General features: G+C 44.6%; 1 protein-coding gene across 7 annotated transcripts in view; it reads left to right on the plus strand.

The window, feature by feature from the left end:
• PPFIBP2 (PPFIA binding protein 2) overlaps positions 1 to 25,771 on the plus strand; it is a 145,339-nt gene that overhangs the window by 38,591 nt on the left and 80,977 nt on the right. For 5 of the 7 annotated variants that reach the window (XM_042904368.1, XM_042904371.1, XM_042904370.1 and 2 more), the window contains exon 3: positions 10,927 to 11,129. In XM_042904368.1, coding sequence (XP_042760302.1) covers positions 10,927 to 11,129 — 203 coding nt within the window. Of the gene's footprint in view, positions 1 to 10,926; positions 11,130 to 24,379; positions 24,806 to 25,032; positions 25,240 to 25,771 lie in introns of those variants that run through there. The other 2 variants (XM_042904375.1, XM_042904373.1) reach the window with 2 other exon arrangements.

Genomic DNA, 25,771 nt, shown 5'->3' on the forward strand with positions numbered 1-25,771 from the left:
CTCTTTTAGAAACCAAATTAAGGAGCATCTGGGTGGCTTAGTTGGTTAAGCGTCCAACTTTGGCTCAGGTCATGATCTGGTGGTTCTTGCGTTTGAGCCCTGCATCGGGCTCTGTGCTGACAGCTCAGAGCCTGGAACCTGCTTCAGATTCTGTGTCTCCCTCTCTCTCTGCCCCTCCCCCCCTCTCAAAAATAAATAAAACATTAAAAAAATTTTTAACCGAATTAAAAAACCAATCAATAATAATATGTTTTCAATTGACTGCTAACTTCCATGTGTTGTGGTTAAGTGGTCTCTAATACTTATTCTTTGGAATTTATTGATACTTGCTTTGTGGCCTTGATTAGAGCACTGTCATCTTTCATTAGTGTCCCAGGTGTTCTGGAAAGGTGTGTACATTCTCCCAATTGTCAGGTGCAATGTTCTGTGTTTGTTCATTACATCCACTTTGTTTAAATCTTTGCTATCATTACAGATTGTTTTGGTCTGCTTGATCTCATCAGTTTCTTAGAAATACATATTAAAATTCTACTAGGTGGTGGATTTTGTCTCCCTATAATTCTGAGTATTTTGCCTTATATTTTGAAGCTGTGTTTTGTATTATATGAATACACTTTTAGAGTTCTACCTTCCCAGTGAACACTTTTATCAGCATAGAGTAACACTCTTCATCTCTAGCAATGTTTTTTGTCTTGAAGAGTATTTTTTCTCATGTTAATCTGTCCATTCCAACTTTGTTTTGGTTTTTCTTGGTATTATATTGGTATTGACCTTCTTCCATCCTTTTTCAGTATCAAGCTTTCAGTGTGCTTTTGTTTTAGATATATCTTTTGCCAATGGGATATAGGTACCCTTTTACTTTTTAACCAGTTTAACAATACCTGTCTTTCAACCAGCCGGTGTCGTCTGTATACATTTATTTTGATGATTAATTCATCTGACCATTTTTCAACAATCTTATTGTCTGATTTCTACTTGTCTCACACTTTCTGGGCTTCACTCACCCCCCTCTTTTTTTTTTAAAAAACATCAAATTATTTGTATGTGTTCTTATTCCAGATTCCAGGCCCAGTTTCCTTCTGCAGGGTAGGCCTCTCTACTTTACTGAAGGTGTTGCCCTTTTGTATCCTGGCTTCGTGCAGAGGTCTCCCATCTGACCTCTCCCTTGGATCAGGCCTAAACTTTGTCTCCTGTCCCCCCAAGTGGTCTGTGGCCCAGGTGTTAGACTGTCAGGGAACCGGCAGTGGCATACTGGATAAACACCAGTTCAGATGCTCTCTTTCCCTTGAGGTTCTGAGCTCTGAAGATTTCCTTCAGTTTAGCTGCTTAAAAAGGTGTGTGCACATGGGTTTTTGAATTTTGGGGTGTCCTTCGAGGGTTTTCTCTGTACAACTAGTCTGCCACTGCCGGCCCCTTGGCTGCTGTGATGCTGTCCTTTTTTGGCTCACCATCCCCTTCTGCCATCTTCAGAGCGAGTGGTGACAGGTCGAGTCCTCAGGTCGTGTCCCTCTGACCCAGTCATCTGTGTCCCTCTTCTTATTTAACTGGAAACCTGTATCTCCCCCTCCTTTTCACCCATTTTGCCCAGTCCCCAAACCCCCTTACCTCTAGCAACCATCAGTTCTCTGTATTTGTAGGTCTGATTCTGCTTTTTGTTTATTCATTTGTGTGGTTTATTTTCAGATTTCACATGTGAGTGAAATCATATGGTATTAGCCTTTCTCAGTCTGACTTATTTCATTTAGGATAATGCCCTCTAGGTCCATCCATGTTGTCGCAAATGGCATGATCTCACCCCTTTTTATGGCTGTGTAATATTCCTTTATACATGTCACATTTTCCTTATCCATTCATCTATCCATGGACACATAGGTTGCTTCTGTATTTTGGTTATTGTGAATAATGCTGTAATAAACACAGGGGTACGTGTACCTTTTTGAATTAGTGTCTTTGTTTCTTTGGGTAAATACCCAGTAGTGGAATTCCTGAATCGTATGGTAATTCTATTTTTAATTTTTTGAGGAAACTCCATACTGTTTTCCACAATGGCTGCAGCAGTTTACATTCCCACCAACAGGATATGAGGGTTCTTTTTTCTCCACATCTTCACCAATACTTATTATTTCTTGTCTTTTTTATTTTAGTCATTCTAATAAGTATGTGGTCAGTTTGAGGGGAAAAATATTTCATATGTGCTTGAACACGGTGTGCCATCTCTCGTTGTTTGGGACAGAGTTCTTTGTCCTTTGTTGTTCTATTGTATCACTTCATTTTTTATTTCCTGTTTAGCTCTGCTTGATCTGTCATTTCCTAGGTTAGATGGTCACAACATGCTCTCTTTTTTACACACCATGGGATTTGGTTTTTAAAATTTGTGTTTGAGATTCGTGTGTCCAAGTTCCTCAGTGAGAAGGCCTGGAATCCCCTACATTGTGCTCAGGACTGCTGAGCTGTGTGGTTCCGGGGGCGCCATGTACACTCTGGACTACAGGTTGTGCTGGCAAGTTCTCTGTATTATATAAGCTGGGAGCAGTCCCTTCCAACACTCAAACAAAATAGAGCAGAATTTTTCACTTCTTGAAGGTTTGATAGAACTTACTTGTAAAAACACTCGGCCTGAAATGTTCTTTGGAAAAGAAATTTAAATTATGGTTCAAATGCTTCAAATTATAGTTTAAATTATTTATTTTACAGGACTATTCAGATGATTTTTTATTTGTTTTTATCATTTTATCTAGTTAATGTGTGTGTGTGTGTGTGTGTGTGTGTGTGTGTGTGTGTGTCTTAAATTTGTTTTTGGTTTTGTCTTGCTGGCCTTTGTTGTTGTTTTTAATCTCTGCTAGAAAGTTAAATGTCTATTACTATTCTTTTAAGGCTCATACTTATATATTTAACATGCCTCCTTACCATGAAGGCTAGAGATAAATATCTTTAAAGAAGAGTAATGCTTCATCATTAATACATGACTCTTAGAACGCTTTGATTTCTATCAGTGCCCCATTGTCCACATTATTTTTGTGCAGAGTTCTAATGTCATCTTAATCCATATCCTCCAAATTATTATGTTTTTTAATTGGCAGTGTTTATTCTGTTTAACAAATAATTTTAACACAGTTGGTTCTTTCATCCCACACCTTTTTGCTTGCCATAGTTTCTTTCTTCATGAAGTAGATCCTTTAAAATTAATTCAGTAATAAATTGCATGAGTCATCATCTGAAACATGTACTCTTTTTATTCTCTTTTAAAAGTTTATTTATTTTGAGAAAGAGAGAGAAAGAGCAGGCGCGTGTGTGCACTAGCAGGGGAGGGGCAGAGAGAGAGGGAGAGAATCCCAAGCAGGCTCTGTGCTGTCAGCGCAGAGCCCATCCTTGTTTTATTCTTAATCTTGAGTGACAGGTTTTCTAGAAGTTGTAGATGAGGGGCGCCTGGGTGGCTCAGTCAGTTAAGTGTCTGACTTCGGTTAAATGTCTGACTTCAGTTCAGATCATGATCTCCCGGGTTTTGAGTTTGAGCCCTGTGTTGGGCTCTGTGCTGACAGCTTGGAGCTTGGAGCCTGCTTCGGATTCTGTGTCTCCCTCTCTATCTGCCCCTCCCCTGCTCACACTCTGTCTCTCTCTCTCTCTCAAAAATAAATAAGCATTAAAAAAAAGAAGTTGTGGATGATATTTTATGGTCATTGATCATATATAATGGAATATTACTCAGCCATAAAAAGAATGAAATCTTGCCATTTGCAACAACATGGATGTATCTAAGGAGTATAATGCTAAGTGAAATAAGTCATTCAGAGAAGTATGTTAACTGTACTGAAATTACAATTTTTCTAAATTGTAAATATATACATGTGAATAAATATATACATGTGTGTGTGTATATATATATATATATATATATATATATACACACACGTATATACATATATATGTGTATATATCTCACATCTTCTTTATCCTTTCATCTATTGAGGGATACTTGGGCTGATTCCCTAATTTGGCTATTGCAAATAATATTGCAAAAAACATAGGACTGCATATGTCTTTTTGAATTAGTGTTTTCATAGTCTTTGGGTAAATACCCAGTAGTGGAATTACTGAACCATATGGTAATTCTATTTTTAATTTTTTGAAATGCCTCCATACTGTTTTTCCATAATGGCTATACCAGTTTGCAATCCTATCAGCATTGCACGAGAGTTCCTTTTTCTTCACATCCTCACCAACACCTGTTGGTTCTTATGTTTTTCATTTTAGCCATTCTGACCAGTGTGAGGTGGTATCTCAGTGTGGTTTTGATTTACATTTCCCTAATGATGAGCAATGTTCAGCATCTTTTCATGTGTCTGTTGGCCATCTGGATGTCTTTGAAGGTCTGTTCACGTCTTCTGCCCATTCTTTAATTGGATTATTTGGGGATCTTTTGGTGTTAAGTTGTGTGCAAACATCTTCTCCCATTCAAAAGGTTGTCTTTTAGTTCTGTTGATTGTTTCCTTTGCTGCGCGGAAGCTATTTATTTGTTTGTTTGTTTATTTAAGAGAGCAAATGGGGGAGGGGTAGAGAGAGTGGGGTGAAAGAGAATCCCAAGCAGGCTTCACGCCGACAGCGCAGAGCCTGATGTGGGGCTCAAACTCAAGAACTGCGAGACCGTGACCTGAGCCGAAACTAAGTTTTGGATAGTTAACCAACTGAGCTACCCAGGCGCCCCAGAGGCTTTTTATTTTGATGAAGTCCCAATAGTTTATTTTTGCTTTTGTTTCCTTGCATCTGGAGACATATCTAGAAAACTGTGTCTATGGCTTATGTCAAAGAGGTTACTGCCAGTGTTCTCCTCTAGGAATTTTATGGTTTCAGGTCTCACATTTAGGTCCTTAATCCAATTTTGAGTTTATTTTTGTGGTATAAGAAAGTGGTCCAGTTTCATTGTTTTGCATGTAGCTGTCCAATTTTCTCAGCACCATTTGTTAAAGAGACTGTCTTTTTCCCATTGTATATTCTTATCTCCTTTGTCATAGACTAATTGGCCATATCATCATGGGTTTATTTCTGGGCTCTCCATTCTGTTCTATTGACCAATGTGTCTATTTTAGTGCCGGTACCGTACTGTTTTGAGTATTGCAGCTTTGTAGTATAACTTGAAATCTGGGATTGTAATACCTCCAGTTTTGTTCTTTTTCAAGATCACTTTGGCTATTTGGGGTCTTTTGTGGTTCCACACAAATCTAGGGATTATTCCAGTTTTGTGAAAAATGCTATTGGTATTTTGATAGGGATTGCATTAAATCTGTAGATTGCTTTGGGTAGTATGGATATTTTAACAATACTTGTTCTTCCAATCAATGAGCATGGAATATCTTTCCATTTGTTTGTGGTTTCCTCAACTGTTTTCATCAGTGTTCTATAGTTTTCAGAATACAGGTCTTTCACCTCCTTGGTTGAGTTTATTCCTAAGTATTTTATTTTTGGTGCAATTGTAAATAGGATTGTTTTCTTAAGTTCTTTCTGCTGCTTCATTTTTTGTATGTAGAAATGCAACAGATTTCTGTATATTGATTTTGTATCGTACAACCTTATTGAATTCACTTATCAGTTCTAGTAGTTTTGGGTGGAGTTTTTCAGGTATTTTATATATAGTTTCATGCCACCTGCAAATAAGATAGTTTTACTTCTTAGTTACCAATTTGGATTCCTTTGTTTCTTTTTGTTGTCTGATCACTATTGCTAGGACTTCCAGTAGTATGTTGAATAAAAGTGGTGAGAGGGGACATTCCTGTCTTGCTGCTGATCTTCGGGGGAAAGCCCTCAGTTTTTCACTATTAGGTATGATATTAGCTGTCGGTTTTTCATATATGGCCTTTATTATGTTGAGATCTATTCTCTTTAAAACTACTTTGTTGAGGGTTTTTATCATGAAGGAATGTTGTGCTTTGGAAAATGCTTTTTATGGGATGATCATGTGGTTTTTATCCTTTCTCTTATTGATGTCATGCATCATGTTACTTAATTTGTGAACATTGAACCACCTTTGTATCCTAGGAATAAATCCCCCTTGATCGTGGTGAATGATTTTTTTAATCTATTGTTGGATTCAGTTTGCTAATATTTTATTGAGGATTTTTGCATCTGTGTTCATCAGAAATATTGGCCTGTAGTTCTTTTTTTATAGTGTCTTTATCTTGTTTTGGTGTCAGAGTAATGCTGGTCTCATAGAATGAATTTGGAAGTTTTCCTTCCTCTTCTGTTTTTTGAAATAGCTTAAGAATAGGTATTAATTCTTCTGTAAGTGTTTGGTAGAATTTACTTGTGAAGCTGTCTGGTCCTGGATTTTTCTTTGTTGGGAATTTTGTTGTTGTTGGGAGTTTCTTTGACTGTTGATTCAATTCCATTGCTGGTAATCAGTCTGTTCAAATTTTCTATTTATTCCTGATTCAGTTTTTGGTGGTATGCCCTTAAGAATTTATCCATTTCTTCTAGATTGTCCAGTTTGTTGGCATATAATTTTTCATACTATGCTCTTATAATCCATTATATTTCTTTTGTGTTGGTTGTTATTTTTCCTCTTTCATTTATGATTTTGTTTGTTTGAGCCCTGTCTCTATTTTTTTCTTTTTCTTTTTTTTGCTCAGTCTGGCTAAAGGTTTATTAATATTGTTGATTTTTTTCAAAGAACCAGCTTCTGGTTTCATTGATCTATTCTATTGTTTTTTTAGTTTCTATTTTGTTTATTTCTCCTTTAATCTTATTATTTCCTTCCTTCTACTGGCTTTGGGTTTTGTTCTTTTTCTAACTCCTCTAGGTGAAGGTTAGGTTGTTTATTTGGGATTTTTCTTCTGTCTTGATGTGTCCTGTATTGCTATAAACGTCCTTGTTAGAACAGCTTTTACTACATCCCAAAGATTTTGGACCACTGTATTTTCATTTTAATTTGTCTCTATGTCTTATTTTATTTCCTCTTGATTTCCTGGTTGACCCATTAATTGTTTAGTAGCATGTTATTTAACTTCCATGTATTTGTGTTCTTCTCAGACTTTTTCTTGTGGCTCATTTCTAGTTTCATAGTGTTATGGTTGGAAAAGATGCACTGTGTGACTTTAGTGTTTTTGAATTTGTTGAGACTTGTCTTTTGGCCTAATATGTGACCTATTCTGGAGAATATTCCATGTGCATTTAAAAAGAATGTGCATTCTGCTGTTTTAAGATGGGATGTTCTGAATAAATTTGCTAGCTCCATCTGGTCCAAAATGTCATTCAAAGCCACTGTTTTCTTGTTGATTTTCTGCTTGGATGATTTATCCATTGATGTAAGTGAGATGTTAAAGTTCCCTACTATTATTGTATTGTTATCAATTACTCCTTTTATGTTTTTTTACTAGATGCTTTATGTATTTTGGTGCTCCCATGTTAAGCGCATCAATATTTATAGCTGTTATATCTTGTTGGATTATTCCCTTTATGATTATATAGTGTCCTTTTTCTCTTGTTACACTCTTTGTTTTAGTCTATTTTCTCCAATATAAGTATTGCTACTAAGACTTTCTTTTCACCTCCATTTGCATGATAAATGCTTTTTGTATCCCTTCATTTTCAATCTGCATGTGTCTTTAGGTCTGAAATGAGTCTCTTATAGGCAGCATATAGATGGGTCTTGTTTTGTTTTGTTTTTTATCCATTCTGTCACCTTATGTCATTTGTTTGGAGCGGTTAGCCCATTTACATTCAAAATAATTATTGATAGGTATGTACTTATTGCCATTTTGTTACTCATTTTATGGATGTTTTTATATTTCTTCTGTGTTCCTTTCTTGCTCTTTTCTTTCAAGGTTTGCTGGCTTTTTTTACTGATATACTTGAATTGCTTTCTCTATTTTTTAGCATACCTGTTACCAGTTTTTGTTTTGTGGTTAACATTTTACACATATAACAGTCTACATTAAGTTGATGGCTGCTTACATTTGAACCCATTAAAAGATCATTTTTAAAAATTTGATCTTTCACATATGTATTTCTGAACTGTGTGACATACATACTTTGTATAAGTGAAGTAGGACTGATTGTTACTGCAGCCGAACAGGCTAAAAGATCAGTAGCTTGAAACAGCAAAGTTTGTTTCTTGTTCATACTTTAAGTTCCCTCCAGATCTGCTGAGGGCTCTGGTCCATGTCATCATCCTTCTTGGACACGGGCTGATTCACTCTCTACCATTACCGGAGGCCAGAGCAGGTGGAAGAGATATGGGGAATTATGTACTGGTCCTTAAAAACTTTCATGTTTATTGGCCAAGGGAAGTCATGTGGCCGTAAGTAAACAAGGCGCAGACATGTAATCCCGCTGTGAGCCCAAGTAGAGGAGAACCAAAACATCTATAAATAACCCTAATTATTACCACAGACCTTCTTACTTGCTTTTGGAAGTGATCATTAAAAGGCTTTCAATAAAATCCTATGCTTGCATTTTACATGGTCTTATTTCCTCTAATAATTACTAAATCTGTATTAAGCTTTAGTTTTGCCTCTTTAAATGAAAAATTACCAGGTGACCTCCCTAAACATCAAAATTTAGTATTCATTGTGGTGATTTGTGTAGGTTTCAGGTTTCTTAGATGGTTTCAACTTAGGCTGCACATTAAAATCACCTAAGGAGCTTTTTATTATTCCAAATCACATCTTAGACCAATTAGAACTTCTGGAGGTAGGACCCAGGCATCTATAGTTTGTAAAACTCACTATGCATATAAAATTGAAAACCTTTGTGCTAATCTATCTTCCCCAAAGAGTGCTTTGTTGTTCAAAATAAAGTAAGTGCCCCCAAAGAGAAGCTTTATTAGGGTTTGAGTATAAGGTGAATTGCTCTTTTCTGAGAAGTAATTTGGGGAATAACACCTTGTCTCTTTTCTATGTTGTGTTATATGTTATGTTATTGTCTCTTTTATATTGCTCTGTTACCCTCAAGTATGAAGGCATATATTTTCTTCTTTGTTGTAGCTTGTAGTTCTATTCTGATTTGTTTCCCCCTGTGGTTGTAATTTTTCCATAGGAGCTAATTATCTGAAGGGAATGCGTGGAGTATGGAATTGAGTCTTCTAGACAATTGTTGCCTTTGTTAATGCTAGGCCTTAGGAGTTTCACCATTCTGGGCCATTTTGTGAGCCTGTATGTTGATATAAATTGCAAAAAAAAAATTACAGGGATTTAAGTCTTTTATGTATACATACACCACATCCAAAAATAGTCACAGATACACACACCCACACACACACCCCTTGAATGGTAGGGAAGAATCCCAAGGCTTTAGGGCAGAGAGGGGGCCCAGAGAAAGGAAGAGACTTGTCCAAGACCACAGAGTGACCTAAAGTTAATGAAAATCTTGGTCTCTTCACCTACCCATGGCCTGACTGGCCTGACTTATCCTCTGTTTATAAAGGTATCTGTGTTGGAGCATGTCTGGGATGATCAGGGATTACTCAGTGAATTGGAGACTGGGGGATCTTCCTCTGCTCGGTCCATTTTCTTCCCTGAGGTTGGCTGTGGCCCTTCATAGTCAACTCTCCATCAGATTTGTAGGGCCTAGAAACTGCTGATCATACACTAGAGTGTGGGTAATCTGCAGTTTCCCAGCTCCCCAGAGCCATGAACTTGTTTGTGGATTGTGACCCACAATTCCCTCTATCCTGTGCTTTCAGAAAGCAAACCAGCAATCAAATAGTAATTGTTTCCTTCTGTGTGGATTTTTTCTTGCAAAAACTGCCATGGCAACTAGGAAGCTGGCTCTTAGCGGGGTGGAGGGACCTAGATTTAGACGTCAGGCCTGCCCGTAACTGTGGATGTGGTGGCCCTATTGCCCATATTTTCCAGCAGAGCCCTGCATTCCAAGTATTTTATCCTGTTGGCCTTACAAACAATCCAAATGTCCTAGAAATTCCACTATCGACACCACATTTTCTAAAGTGTTTTTTATTGCTGAAAAAAGCACAGAAATCCTTTGTCAGACTGTGTCACCCCAGTCTTTGGTTTGAAAAATAGACCACTGTGTTTATGCAAAGAAGACTTTTTGTTTGTTTGTTTGTTTAAATGGTGAGGTTTACAAAGGCAAAAACAGCCCCTGTTTAGGACACTTGAAATTAGAAAGAGCTGACCCAGTCTGAGCTCTCTTCCTCTTAGCTGTTCCTCCAAGCATGCGTGCATGTAGTCAGATGCCCCTTTGACATCTGCAGAGCAGGGGCCGTGATGGCAGGAAGTCAGACAACTGTGGCAGGGACCCTGCCGTCAGAGTTTCATGGTCCATAATAGGGAGGATGAGATATGGATTCACTGTAACTAGTGCAGCTTTAAAGTGTGAGTACGTTAGGGGATGTTGAGGTCCCCCAAGTGGGAAAATCCAGAAAGATTCTGATTCACTAAACCTCATCAGAGCTGAGACTGGCAGTCTACGGCATTGTATTGCACAGAGCGTGTCACTGGGCCAGGCTAGAGTCAGGAATCACTGTGGGAGGAGTGGAGAGGAGAGGAATACATATACAGGGAGGAGAGGAATTTTTGGTGCCATCTGTGCAGACAGCCCTACCACATTAACTTAAACTGATGGATCTAAAAGCTGACGAATAGCAGCTCATTGTTTTAGCCAGTGTGTTTCAGGTCACTGGGAAGGGCCGGCTGTGTTCTCCCAGTTGTCTAGGGGTGTGAGCTTCTGTACATCATTCTCCTTGGACAAGTTGTTCACCTCAGTCCGGTCTCTTCCTGCCATGCCGTGCCCAGGATGGAAGATGGTTACTGCCGAGTTTACTTTGAGAATGATTCTGCTGAGGCAGAAGTGATTTTCTAGTGATCTTCTTATCCAATCTTCTTTCCCCTATCTCTTCTCTCTTTGCCCTTTACCAGTTCCTTGCCCATGGCATCCACCCTTCTTACCAAAGTTCCTGACTTTCTTTCGTTCCAGGCACTAAAACAGGTGCAGATATCGGTGACAGTAGCTGCGAGCCTGCACTGGCCTCTCCGGCCTCCCACACGAACCCTTTCCCAGTGCTCCATCTCATTGAGGACTTGAGACTGGCACTGGAGATGCTGGAGCATCCTCAGGAGAGAGCAGCCCTCCTGAGCCAGATCCCGGGCCCCACAGCTGCCTACATAAAGGAGAGCTTGGTGAGTGGGCCCCTGGCCTGTTTGGGAAACCACTGGGAAACATAACCACACAACCACGAGGCCTACAGCATGCCACACTGCCTGGGACTATTGCCTCATCTGTGCACTTTGCAGCCTCTTCCTGCTTCCCATCCAGCTTTGGCCAGCTCCCACTGGGTGGTCCTTTCCAGCAGGAAAGGCCCAGGCAAGCAGCTTAAGCAAGGAGAGCCCAGGCAAGCAGCTTAAGCCACATAGTCAGGCTGCCTGTGTGCTCCCGTCATGCTCCCTGAGAAGGGGGAAATCTGGGGTCAAAGGAGAGCAAGCATGAGCGTTTTTCCAGGCAGGATTACATGTACAACATGCCGAGTTATAATCCCCATCTGGGGTCTCTATACTTGGTCGTGCCCCCCACTCCTTGTTTCTTGCAATAGAACCTTGTCACCTCACCCACTCCTTCACTGCTGCCCTTGCTCTTCAGACCTCTTTCCCCTGGTGCATTCTGTCCCGAGTGGGATGCAGGTTTCCTAACTCCCCTTCTGCTCTCTCTGGATCAAGGCTGTACACCTGCTAGTCTCTAAGGGAAGGAGACGAGTAACCAAAGCTGTAAATATATGACTTTGGTTACCTATCTCCTTCCCCGTGGAGACCAGCTGGTCTACCTTAAGAGCTGATGATATTTGGGAATGGGTAAGGTGAGGAGCTTGCCTGCTGAAGAGGTGTGGAAACTGCAACCATTCCGGGGCAGAAAGGAGGAAATGGAAGCTTGAGGGAGCATGTGATTGCCCAAGCTGAAGCTGAAGCCAAAATGCAGTCTTCTAAAGCTGGAGTCCTGCAGACTGATCCAAAATGGGAAAATATGCACAGAAGGGGGAAGGCAGGAATGGGACCACTTTACTGGGAGGAGGAGGTTGATGTTGGAAATGCAGGAGGTTGAGACATCCTTGTCCAGAGGCTAAGTCACTTGCCCTTAGACAGGTTGCATCCCAGATGCATTTTTTCTTCTTTTTTTTTGAGGGGAGGAAAAAGTTCGTTTTACATAACTGAATGGAAAATGATTCATGAAATAGTAAATAAAGTTTAATACGGTCTCGTGCGCCCTGAAGGAAGCGGTGCCCGATTTGGAGGGGTGGTTGCTATGTCCAGATAGTCTCCTATTTGGAACTTCTGCGACTGCAGTGTCATGGAGTCATCAGTCCCCTTCCTCCCGGACATGGTGCTGCCAGTCTGCTTTCCTTGATAGCCAGGCTATTTTAGGATCTGTAAAAACAATTGCAAAACTGAAGTGTGTGCCCTCCTTTCTAGCTTCTGGGTAGACCTCTACTAAATTAGTCGGTTCTTTCAAAGTTGCATCCATACAAGTGTAGATGTGCAGTTCGCTGGACGGTACGTTTCTGCGGGGGAATTCGTCTCTTTGGTGGTGGCCGCCGTTATTGGTGGTGAAAACACACAGTGGCGGTGGGCACATTGTCGATACAGTCTCATATGCGTGCCTTCCTCTGAACACTGAAGAATTCGTTATATTCATATGTGTTACTCAAGATTTTCGTTACGTAGGCTGCCTGCCTGGTGTCCTGTATCATACCTACACCAGTGTGGTAGGAAGAGTAGTGGCCTCCCAAAGACATCTTTGTGCTAATTGCCAGAAGCGGTGAATATTACCTTCCATGACAAAGGAGAAGGTAGCAGATGGAATTAATGTGGTTAATCAGCAGAGTTTAACAGTTTAACAAAGAGCAAGCAGTGTGGATTGTACAGGTGGGCCCAATGTAGTCACTGGCGTCCTTATAAGTGGAAGGAGGCAGCAGAAGAGTCTGTGTGGGAGCGGCGTGAGCCGACCTTTCTAGGTGGGAGCAGCGTCAGGAGCCAAGGGACGCAGGTAGGGGCTGGGGGCTGGCAAGGTGGCCTCTCCCCTAGAGCCTCCAGCACGGAAAGCATTCCCACCAGCACCTTGCTTTAGCCCAGTGAGCCCCGCTTGGGACTTCTGACCTCAAGAAATGTAAGGCAGTATGTTTGTCTTGGTAGAAGCCACAAGGTTTGTAGTAATTTGTTAAGGCAGCAATAGAAACTACAGCCAGGTGCTGCCTGGAAGAGGGTGAGAAAGGCTGTGCGATGGCTTGTGGGTGGGCCTGTTACCATCTAGCTTTGCGGATTGCCTCGTGTTGTCCCCAAAGGAAGATAGTCCTTGGTGGGCTCTCAGACTTGTGCCACTACCGGACAGAAGGCCACACCTGCTCCTCCACTCACCCTTTCCAGCCCGTGGTCAGTCAGGAGTTGCAGGGGGCTTTGGGAGTTTGGTTCCTCTCTCCTGTCCCAGGGCAGAAGGGTCTCTGCCTCCCTCAAGTTCCACCAGGAATTCTGGATGTTCCTGAACTTCTGGCCCTAGAGATCGTGCCTGGCTTCTCTCCAGTCCCCTCTGACCATCTTTTGCCTACTTTTCCCCAGGTTTGGTCACCCATCTCTCCCTCTGTTCCCACTAGCCTGACTGACTCTAGCTGCCATGTTTAAGGGGAACTTTATGACGCCTCAAGAGAGTTACTGGTCCTTAGCCCCTCCATCTGAAACCCTTGGGCCCAGATGCATTTTAGAAGTCAGGACTTATTAAACTTTAGAAGGGTAAGATGGTGTATATCTGCTGTATAACCTATTCTATCTCTAGCAGATATGGAGCAGGAACACATTAACATTTCTTCAGCGAAACTCCTGAATGTCCACATGAAGTGGGATAAAGAAAGACTAAATATTTTGCTAGTTCAGTTCCAGTTAGACTGCCAAATAATGGCACCAACATTATCTTTTTAAAAACAAACCTCTTGGTTTTCAGAACTGTTGGGGTTTCAGAATTGTAGGTAAAGGATGGTGAGCTTCTACGTGGAATGTTTCAGTGTTGAAAGCAAAACTTAAAACCAAATGTTGGTTGTCGGATATCACTGCCACAATTCTCCTAAAGTCCCTGTTGACTCTTTCTGTCCCTGGGCTGTCCTGTCACCATGTGCCTGGGGCCCCTTGGAAACTCCCAAACAGCCTTCTCCACGGTTTCCTGAACCCCTTGCTTGCATCAGGCTGCGGGGTAGTTGAGCATCTTGTTTTAAATGCCCCTTCTCAGCTTGCCCAGGACCTTACCATCACATAACCAAGAGATTCATTGGAGTGTCTTCCCCAGGAAAATCCAGTCTTCCCAGAGTACAGAAAATAGCTCTTGGTTCTTTTCTTCACTGTATAGTTTACAATGATTATGTACTTTGTATGGATGTGCCTGAATTTATGTGGCCATTTCTCTAATATTAACATTTAGGTTATTTTTAATCTTTCACTAATATATAGCTCTGCTGCAGAGAATGTCCAGGAACAATTTTTACCTCTAGATATTTCCTTAAGATAGAGTCCTAAAGGTGGAACTAAAGTAAACAGACACAATACAAGATACTCCATTAAACTTGAATTGTAGATAAGCAATGGGTAATTCTTAATAAGTATGTCCTATGCAGTTTGCTAAATCTGGCAACTCTAATCCAAGGGTATTAATATCTTTAAGCCTTTGACACATTTTTCCCAAACCACTTTTCAGCAAGATTTTGCTCATTTATATTTTCACTGGCAGGGCTTGAGGTACATCTTGATCAACAACAATCACTAAGATTTAAAAACCAACTGAACTAATTTCTTAGGAAAAAGTGTCTTTTTACCACTTTGCATTTCTTTGCTTAGTGGAAGGCTAAACATTTTATATTTATTAGTATTCTTTTGTATGGTATCCAAAGTTCTGATCTCCTACCCCTATCTGGAAAAATTCATTTTCCATTTATGCATATTTATATACACAGTATTTTCCTAATGTATGTAAATTATAAAACATAGCCCCAAAGATTTTTAAAGGACAGGTTGAAAAATAGTTTTAATATTTTCTTGCCAACACCCCGGAGTTCACCTTGGATCTCCCTACCCTACCCTCATCTATTCATATTCTATGTTCTTCTCCCCTCTCCCCTTGAGGATTTTAGTGCTTTTCTTATATATTAACCTTTTTAAGAGCGGTCACTTTGTGGCATTTTTCTTACTTTGTTTTTAAAATGCTGTTTGTGTTGCTTTTTGAGACAAAACTTTAAAAGGGTTGTAATTATCAATCTTTCCTGCTTGGGTTTCTTGTTTTTATCCCTGGAAAGGCCTTTTTTAACCTTGGATCAAATAATACTCACCTGTATCCTCCTCCAGTAAGTTCATGGTTTGATTTGTGTCTTAGAGTTCACTTGAATTCACCTGCAATATTTCTTAATGTGTGGTGTGAAATAGGATTCTAACTTTGATAACTTACTAAAAAGGAATCTTAAATATTTCTGATCCAAAGACAGTCGACATGGTTATCAGTTTTTCAAGATGTGTTGCTGAAAACCACTTATATTAAGATCTATAGATCTGTTTTGGGGTTATTGTGGTTGGGGGAATGCCTGCCTTTGAAGAGAGTTTTCCTGAAAGTTGTGTTCAGAGTCTTCTACAGTAATTATGGCCCATCAGCAGCTTATGAATGGTGTACTTTCAGGGCAGGTCAGAAGTTCATATAAACATTCCAGGATACCAGCACAGGATGTTAAGTTTTGATTCTGGGCAGAGACCGCCTGTCTGTATATTACATGTTGCAGACCTAAAGTCCTTTTATAATCTGGGGACACACACATTCTATAGTAGGTCTTCCCTGTGTGGAAATAGAGTCCAAAGTAGTGAACAAACCCACTGGTCCATTTTGGATTGGTTTTAGATGGGTACCATTAGTCAGAAGACTTTGCCATTTAAACTGTGGTCTGTGGACCAGCAACCTTGCCACCCTCTCTGATCGTTTGCTTGCTGCTTTGTGTTTTTATAAAAGGGCAGAAGCCCCACACCTATACCCATCAAACTATCTCCCAGTGATTCCTAGTCACATTACCGTTTGAGAAACGCTGCCATAAACCACAGAGACTTAAATTATTTAAAAGTATGTGTGGCTTAGAATTGGAACTAATAAGGCAGCTTGAAGGGTCAGGCAGTTAGTGCTTATGCCTTGTCATCCAGGATATCTGTGTCCCTTCGTGTTTGTGCTATTCTCTTCTTTAGTCAACTGGCTTTGCCATATGCCCCCATTACTGCTTTGTCATATGTTGTCCTGGATAGTCCAGTTCTGCCTCGTGACTTCTCTGGCAGTTGGTGTTGCTTCTCCAGAGAAGTGGCATAAACAGTAAGGAGGTTTATATGTCACTAACAAGATAGGCAGAAGACGGGTGGTTCCAGGATCAAATCAGTGGTTCTGGGATGACCTCAAGGGCTCTGGCTCTTTCCATCTTTCTGCCCCAACATCCTTAGGGGGTTGGTTTTTCCTCAGGGCTATCACCTAACAGTTACAAGATGGCTAGTGCAGCTCCAGGCCACATGTCCAGAGGTAGGACGTGTCCTTTCCTTTTTCCCACTCTCCGCCCCACCCCCCCACCCCCCACCCGCCAATTAGGAAGGAAAATCTTCCCTGAAGCCCTGCAGCAGACTTCCCATATAGTCCCAAAGTTTGGATCTGTTCACATGTGTAAGCCCTAGCTGCAAGGGAGGCTGGGAAATCAGTATTGGCACATTCATTCACCGTAGTGGTAGGTAGCCTTTGTCCGAAAGGAACTATACTAGGAAGGAGGGGGAATGAATGGCTCTTAGAAAGACAGCCCAGAGCAACTGCCACATGGCCTTTAGATTTGATTTTTATTCTTGTTGACAAATTCTTTTCATGTTTTCTCTCCTGCATTCATTACCCCCCCCCTTCTTTCTTTCCCACTCTATCCTGTGTGTGTGTGTGTGTGTGTGTGTGTGAGAACTCCATTTCCTGGAAGAGAGAATCTAATTGGTCTGCTCCTAATTTTTAAGTTTGTTTGTTTTATTTTGAGAGAGTGAGAGTGTGAGCAGGGGAGGGGCAGGGAGAGAGAGAATCCCAAGCAGGCTCCATGTTGTCAGCACAGAGCCCGATGCGGGGCTCAAACTCACCAACAGTGACATCATGATGTGAGCCAAAGTCTAGAGTCGGATGCTTAACTGACTGAGTCACCCAGGTGCCCTGGGCTGCTCCTAATTTTGAGCTAAGTTCCCCAGGCCTACAAAGAGATGTTAAGTGCAAAAGAAATGGAAATTAAAGACCTTTCATTTACGCACGGCTGTGGATTAGCTGCCCTTGGGTCACACAAGGGCCAGTTAGCTGTGGTGAGAGGACCATGTGATTAAAAAAAAATGCTCTCCTCTGTACTGTAGACCTTCAGACACCAATGTTGGCATCTGTGCATAAGGAAAACAGGTGCTGAAGAGGCAGAGGTGGATATGGGAGAATGGTTGGTGGTTAGAATAGAAGCAAATAACAGGAATCTGGGCCCTGCCTTTGTCTCAGGTGCAGAAGGTGCCCCTGGTCCTAGTGCATCACAGGCAGCTGTGTTTCTTTACAGTGGGGCTGGTCCTCCCCCTGTCGGTGCTGGCGGGCTGGACAGATAATGATTGGCAGCAGACTCTGCCTAGTGATAGTTATAAACAGGCCAGACTCCTAAAGACCAAGGAGAGCAGACCTGTCCAGGATTCAATAGTGCTGGGTTATGAGTGAGTTTCCAGAGATTTAGGGTCTAAAACAGGGTCTTCCCTTCCTTGGCAGGCAGTAAATGAGGAAAAGTGGGCTCCAGGCCTAGAAGAGTATATGTGGGGCTCTCTAAGCTGGGGCCCCCCTCTGGGGCTTCAATAAGGAAAGGAACAAAGGGCCCAGATTCCCTTGCCCTGGAAGCAGTATCTGTGTCTCAATTCTGGGCCTATCACTAGAAAGTTGGTAGGGTACCTGGGAGCTTCTGGTAAGGCCCTCTTATAGGGATAGTGTCCTGGGGTTCAGGGTGAACTGGGGCCTGACCGGCAGAGAAGCTTCTGTGGGGCTGTCCTGTGCTGTGGTACAGCAGAACGATATGACCTTAGGAGATGAAATGTCATCTCTCACATTGGGTAGATAGGGCCAACCTCAGGGTCTGTACTAGCAGAGGATGAAGCTGAGACTCTGGCTGGAGGGCTGAGGCATCTCTCCTGTGCTGGGAACGGAACTGAGTTCTACCAAGGGGCTGACTCCTTCATTTCCCTGCAGCCACCTCCTCGGCCTGTGGTGAAGTGCTGATGATGCCCTCAGGGAGAGCATGGCCGTTTCTGGTCAAGAGCTCCTCATTCCCACCAGATGGTCCTGAAGGCCAGAAAGGAGACCAGTGCTCATCTGTGGCCCTGACCTGACCACAGGAGCTGGTGCCACTATGGGCACTTCCAGGAATCTGGCTATACCTTGAGTGACGCTTTTCCATGGTCTAGAAGGGGTATCCCTAATCTTCTATACCTGCTTGCCTTGGCTGGGCAGAGGCTGGTTGGGTAGATCCAGGGCTGGACTGGCAGGGTGGAGCCCATAGAGGCTCTGGTCTTCCAGCTTCCAGTGGGGACAGCCAGCTATCGAGGTGGTGACTCTGGTCCCTGGGTAAGGCCCAAGAGCTATCAGAGCCAGCAGGGTCTCCAGATGGAGCAGCTCTGGGTGCTTCTCTAACCGTTCAGTAACTACCCCTCCTCTCCTCTCACAAAGTGCTAGGTCTGTCCTGCTGTTTAATGGCTTTGGATGTGGACGGGAATCCAGGGTAAAGACCTGAGCTTCAGGGGCTCAAGGTGAAGTCTAAGGAAAGGCTGGCAAACCCAGCAGCAGTAGAGTGAGGGCAGGTCAGGGTGAGGGGAGGAGGTGAACAGAAAACCCACAGCAGAACTGTTCTCCAGGCCCCACTAAGGAAGCAGGGTTCACGGAGTGGCTTGGCCATCCAGCAGGAGCCCAGACTTTTCTCCCCAAGGTTACAGGTGTCCTGGTCAGCGTGCTTGGGCAACACTGAACTTGGGTGAGACATCATGGGAGGCAGGAATGAGTCAAGAGGCCAGCACTCTGCCACTTGCATGTGGCTTTGAATGAATCTTTTCCCCTCCTCTGGGACTCTTTCCCTACTGGAAGTGACCACTGCTTTGACAATCTGCCTGCCAAGCATTCCAGCGCTGGCTTTTTGGTAGGCACCAGTCATTGCCTTCCACAGCCTAGGCCTTGTGGTCTCCAAAGTGGAAACAGATTAGGGAGCTTCTCTAGGGGCAGCTGCCCCACAGTCTGGTAGACTGTGACCTCCCAGAAGCAGTGGAATGTCATGGCAGGGAAGTGAGGGGAAATCCAGGACATGTGCTCACCTCTGACAGCCTGCAGTAGCTTTGGGTGCCCTCAAGTCCCTTCTTCACTATTCTCTCAAGAAACAAAGTGGCCTGGGCCCAGGAGGGCACATGGCCGCCCCCCTCCTCGTTCCACTGCCTTGTCACAGATGGTGGCTTCCTCAGCTCCCAGCTTCTCAAACAAAGCCCTGTCATTCCTGCCAGATTCAGTGTGCAGTCTTTCATTCTGGCCAAAGAGGCAAATCTGTTTACCATACTGAAAAGCCAGAGGAGTTACAAGAAAAGGTAGGGAGAAAAGGCTGTTCTCTGAATTACAAACTGTGAGCTTGTTTCTTATGCCAGGTGATTTGTCTCTGGATCTTTATTCTCCACCCCGGGGGCCTAGAACTAAGATGGATCAGGATAAATGTGTGTTGGACCTCTTCATTTTGGAAAGTTTCAGGGGTTTTATAGGGAAATCTTTTTCTCTGAATCTTGAGAGAAGGAGAAACTTTGTGTTTGTATTTCAAGGTGGGTGGCGGGGAGGGGGGGGGGGAGAAAGGCTTATGTGAACCAGTTCCCAGTGTGTTTCTTGCCTTTCCTTTGAGTGAGAGCTGTAAGTCATAGCTGTCGGCACCACTCTGTCCCACCCCCCCCACGTGCTTCCCCCCCAAGAGGCTCCTTCCCTGAGCAGGGCCCGCGTGCCTGTCGGGTTCTTTGTTCCTATGCAGTACTGGATAAAGCCACTAGGTGGGAGTCAGGGATAAATGCTAGAAAGTCTGAATCCCAAGTCCCAAGGAAGAAGGTACAGGCTTTATACAAGGAAAAATAGCTTTGTTTCAATTAGAGAGATGGCCTAAGCTCCTTTCATTAATGAAACTGGTGGGCAGTGTACCTGGGTCAGTTGGCGGAGTTCTTTCCCATCTTCCTTGGAACCTGCTAGACAAAGGGCAAGCCAGAGAGGCCTCTGAGTTTTGTGTTGGGGGAGAGGAAATGGGAGGGCTGAGGGCTGGTCCTGGGAGCATAGACCTGGCCTTCCATTGTCAAAAAGAAGACCTCTCCAGACCCCTTAAGTGCAGTGCTTCTTGCTGGGGCATTATTAGGATAACTCCCTCCATTCCAGGAGGCATTTCCTGGCCCTGTGTTGCCAGGCCCTGCCCTGGAGAAACCACCTGTACCTTGGATTTTTTTTTTTTAATACATTTTTCCTGGCATAGCTTCTCAGAGAGGGGATCTTTCAGCTAGTATAAACTTAGCAGTTTTAACTTTCCTGGGGTTTTGGCTCCCCACCCCTGACCTCCCCCAAGTAAATTGTACCCTACTAAATTCTAGAGGTCTGGCTCCTTGCAGACCTGACTTGAAGAAACTATTTCAGTCTCTAAGAACCAATGTTTATAAATGGCCATGAATGTGTAAACACTAGTGAAAAAGCACATAAATCGTTCCCTACAAGTTTCCTGCTTCAGACCTAGGGGACGTGGTGGCCCATGTTGCCAGGTTAGCATGACTTGGGGTCTGAGCATGCAAACACCCACCAGCAACCTTCTGCCCTTTTAGACACCAGTGGTAGGTAGACAGGCTCTGGAGGCTTCACACTTCCAGGGAAACTTGCTCAATACCTTGTGCTTTAAGAAAAAAATACCTTGTGCTTCTGAAAGTGGTTTCCTAACCTCTGACTATTCAAATATGGTGCTGAGCTCCTCATATATGAGCATCCCCTGGGAGCTTCTTAATAATGCACAGTTTCAGGTCCTGTTTCCAACCTCCTGGGTCAGAATCTGCATTTTTACAAGAAATAGCCTCCAACCCAGGTGATTCATTACAGATGGAGAGGTAGTGCCCTAGCCAGGGGTCAGCAACCGATGGTGTGCATTTGGCTCACTGCCTATTTCTTATGCCCCATGAGCTAAGAATGCTTTTTTATGTTTTTCAATGATTGAGAAATCATAAGAATATTTTTATGCAAAAATGGCCTAAAATCCTAATTTCAGTGTCCACAAATAGCATCCACATAGCCACCCTCTTTGGTTTATGTGTTGGCTGTGACTGCTCTTGCACTTACAAATGGCTGAGTTTGGGTGTAACAGAGACCAGATGGCCCACAAAGCCTAGAACATTTACCATCTGGCCCTTTATAGGAAAAGTCTGCCGATCCTGGTCCTAACTCCTTGTGGAGGTAGGTTCCCGGGACTGTGAACCATGGGGACTTGGGCTGTGGTGATCACGATGCTGTTTTACAAGCAGGACTTGCTTTACAGGCAGTGTCCTCGGGCTGGGCTCCTCCACCTCCACTCCGCAGTGGCAGGCTCCATGTGCAACATACCTGTGGAACTCAAACCTGTGTCTGGCATACGAGGGGCATCCTGACACTTGTTACCATGGCCCAGAGCCCGAGGCTCAGGGCTGAGCTAGAGTTCAGGACGCAGGTGACCCACGAGACCCCTCTCCATCCACAGTTCTGCCGGATCAGATGCTGCCGACTCCAGGCAGCCGGCCAGGAGGAGCAACACTGCAGGAACACATCCCCAGTCATTCCCATGCCTATGTGGGATTCTAGCATGTAGGGGACATTCGTGGGGTCCCCTTCGAGGCCCTGGGATGAGGAAGAGGACAAGCTGTGTGAGTTTCCCTGTCCAAACCTGACCACTGTGTCCTCTTAGCTGTCTTTTTAGTCCCCAAATGGTCAGTCTCTCACGTGTCCTGCTCTTTGCCCTCAGCTGGCTGCCTCATGTTCTACACGGTGATGAGCTGAGTGTGGCTGCTGGTGGGTGACTTGCTTTTGGAAGGCCCCAAAGGCTTTTAGGGTTGCTGTAATGACCCCTGTTTGTGTCTCCCCTGTGGGTCCTGAGCACTCTCCAGCAGTGGGTCTAAGGAGGTATCATGGAAGGAGGACCTACCCCCACCCCCCCCACACACAAACACGCCCCTTTAAGGGAAGACTAAACCTTTCAGAGTAACTGCATAGGCCAGATGAAACCCTTTGGGAGTCACAGATCATTTTGATAATCTGAAAATAAGGTTTTCAGAAAAATAGTGACTTAAACATCCAAATAGCACTTCGTATGCATTTTACGAACTTCTCCAGGGGCCTATCTAACCCCCCTAAGCCTGCCTGTGGACCACTGTGAGATTCCCCTGGCCAGAATGGCCTTCTGAGGTGGGTGGTGCAGCCATGGGTTTGTCTTGCCAGCGGGATGACCGGGCCATGCCTGGGCCAACTGCCACCTGCGGGTCAGTGAGCAAAAAGGTGCGTATGGCTCTGCTGTCCTGTCTCACTCAGCCCATCAGCCAAACACATGCCCTGCTCCTAGGTCTTTTGGAGTGTTATTTTGTGAATTTTGCATTGATTTATAAAACACACCTTTATTTTTAAAGGCTGAGGTAGGAATTGCTACTTGAGGATATCATAAAAATATGTCAAGAATTTAGCTGTGATTTGGATTCCTCCCTTCTCTTCTCTCCCTTTCTCTACCCTCCCTCCCCACATTCATCACATGAGATGATCTAATAGATGGAAATCCGCCCTATTTTTCCTCTCAGTGGGGCATCTTTACCCTTGGGAAACACACCTTCAAGACTTCTGTTCTCCAAGTAGAATTTTAGGTTTATCTTGCCAGTCTTCCCGTGTGACCTTACTCTTTCACTCAAAGAATGTTTAAGTTCTTCCTGTGTGCCAAGAACTGCCCCAGGCATGGAGGTCAGAGCAGCATGTCAGGCCTCAGACACATGTTCTCCAGTCCAGTGCAGTGCACAGACCTGTCAACAGTACAAGAGAGCAGGTGGTAAAGTGGAGAAAGGGTGTGACCCGAGCCAACCCCCATGGGCAGGTGGGAGCTAGCAAGGTTGAGAGGGGCCACCACCTTGCTCCCTTGTCCTTTCTTGCCTCCTCACATCAAAATCTACTGAAGGGTACTGAGCCCCCTCCAAGGGGAGCAGGGGCTGGGACTGTGCCCTACCATTCCCCATCCAGCCCCCCAAACCCACTCTTGCCTCTGTTTCCCTAGAGTCCCAGAAACCCTTTACCACATACATGTGGTAATTCTGTATTTACTCAGGCCAGGAAGGTGGTTTCATTTGCCTTGGATGCTGGTTAAATGTGTGTTGACCAAATAAATTCTTCCTTCAGCTTCCCGAGGCTTTTGGCGGGGTGGGGGAAGCTCACCTACCCCTGCAACCATGGAGAGGTGTTTCACCAACACATCCTATCCTGGTTCTGGTCAGGGAAATTCAACCAGGTGGGGCCAGAGGTGAGGAGGGCCCAGAGCCCAGTGTGTGGACAGCAGAGCCTGCTTTTCCTTTCTAGCCTCTGATCTGGGTGTGTCTCCAGGAATTTACTCCTCCCCTCGTGCCAGCTGCTGGCCAGAGCCCTCCCGCTGCCTCTGATCGCTGTGACTGGGCCAGCCTGCTGGGGACTGGCCTGCCAGGCCAGTTTCTGTTCTTTTTGGGGCAGCGGTGGGTGCCGAGGCCATGCTAGGGGGCATGCCCACCCCCAGCAGAGACTTCTCTTCAGGCCGGCAGTTCCAGGAACCCCCTGGTGACCCCCAAGGGCACCAGCAAGGCCCACACAATCACAAGATGTACATCTGCAAGTCGTTTATGGCAGCAGTGCTCAGGGGCCTTGCGTGTAACCACATTCCCACTGCACCCACATCAAGGACCGCTTTCATAATCGGCCTAGCCAGAGGCCACATGTTAAGGGCCAGGCAAGGGAGACAAGCTGTGTTTAGGGGAGCTCTGAAAGGAGTGTGGGGGTGGGGTGTGAAGGTGGAGGGCAGCCTAGGGGGTGGGGTGGGGAGTGGTGCTGGGGAGGCCAGCCTGGAAGGCCAGCAAAGGAAGACTGACAGTTCCCCGTCTCTGTCAGCCACTGCCTTCCCAGGGCTCCTACCCAGAGCTCTCCCTAAATCTCACAGGCACACACATGCGGTGGCCTCACCTTCCCCCCTCTCTGGCTTCTGAGGCAGCTAGTCTGGAGTGGGGGACAGCCGGCAAGGCCTGGGACTTAACGGGAACTGTACCCATCCCAGTGCTAAACATGCCCGAGGGAGCCCTGGTCGTGGTGGCCAACAGCAGCACCGGGCCAGATGCCTCCGATGGCAGATGTCTCCTGGGGAGCAGAGGTTCGCCCCTGGCAGATGGTGCCACCAGTGCCAAGGACAGCAGACACCCGGTGGGGCCAGGAACCCAGAGCGGAGCTGGTTCTGAATGTGTTCTTTTTTGGAAATGACAGGCTTTCCTCAGGGCCCAGCCCGACGCCCGCCTGGAAAAGGGGTAGGCGTGGGCTTCAGGGTGGGGGTCAGGCTGTGTGTGGGAACCAGCAGCTCCTCCAAGAGCAGCACTTATTTTTAGTCTTCTCCCCAGTCCCAAATAAACTGAGAGCAGCTGGGAGCCTGTGGGTAAATGCAGAGTGGAGCAGAGACAGGAAATCGGGGTCTCTCGGTAATGAGTTCCAGCCACTGCAGAAAGGGGAAGCCAGACGAGGAATTTTCTTCAGGACTGTTTCCCTCTGGCAGGCTCTGGTATTATCACCAAAAAGAATGTTCCTGTGTGTGTGTGTGTGTGTGTGTGTGTGTTTACAACTCCTGTCCAATTCTGTCTTTTTTCCCTACCTTTTTGCTAGGTTTGATTGCTTTGCAGGCTCCAGATCCCAGAGCTGGTGCCTGTGTGTGTCTGGGGGCGGAGGGGGAGGATACCGGAGCGGCACGGTCCGGTCGGAGCCGTTGTATATCTGAAACTGTTTAGGGAAAGGCTGAAGGACGCAGGCCAGGGAAGTGGGGAAACTTGAACACAGCTTGACGTCCCCAGGGGGAGGGGGCAGAAACAAGGAAGAGGAGAGAATTTGGTCTCTGGCCAGAAAAAGGGCTTTTTCAACCAAGGAATCTAACTGCTGACATGGGTGCCCAGCATGGATGGGGACATTGATGTTTACAAGCATTTTGCGTGGCTGAAGAGGGTAAGTGACTGGCTGCTTTATCTGGGTCTCCCTGGAGATGAGGGCAAGAGAGATGCTTGGGAGGGGAGTTGGGGGGGTAGTATTTGTCCGGCAAAACCCTGTCGTGGCCAAATTCTCCATGAGAATCTAATTATAGGCACTAGGGGAGAAAACAGTCAGCTGTCTTTGTTTCTCTGCTGACATTCTGGTGAATGAGTCTCTGTACAGAAAGGCACGAATGGGGTGAAGAAAGTTATTTTAACTTTGGCACTTAAACATTTGGAGGCTCCAAACACCGTGACCAGAAAAAGGTGTCCCTACTGCCTTTCGGTTTGAGGACACAGAGAAGCGGCTGCCTTTCCAGTGCACTGAATTCAGACCTCGTTGAACTTCTCTGCTCTGATGTTATCTGATGGTGTTATTGCTGTCAGCCCGGAGAGCTTCTGTGTTTCCGGAGGCAGGCTCTTGGGGAGAGCTCTCTTCTGAATGCTCTGAAGCCAGGGGTTTGGGTTGCAAGCTTTATGCCTTTTCTTTGGGGGACGAGCTCAAGTGC

Source organism: Panthera leo, chromosome D1 (genome assembly GCF_018350215.1).
Source record: "Panthera leo isolate Ple1 chromosome D1, P.leo_Ple1_pat1.1, whole genome shotgun sequence".
Taxonomy (NCBI): domain Eukaryota; kingdom Metazoa; phylum Chordata; class Mammalia; order Carnivora; family Felidae; genus Panthera; species Panthera leo.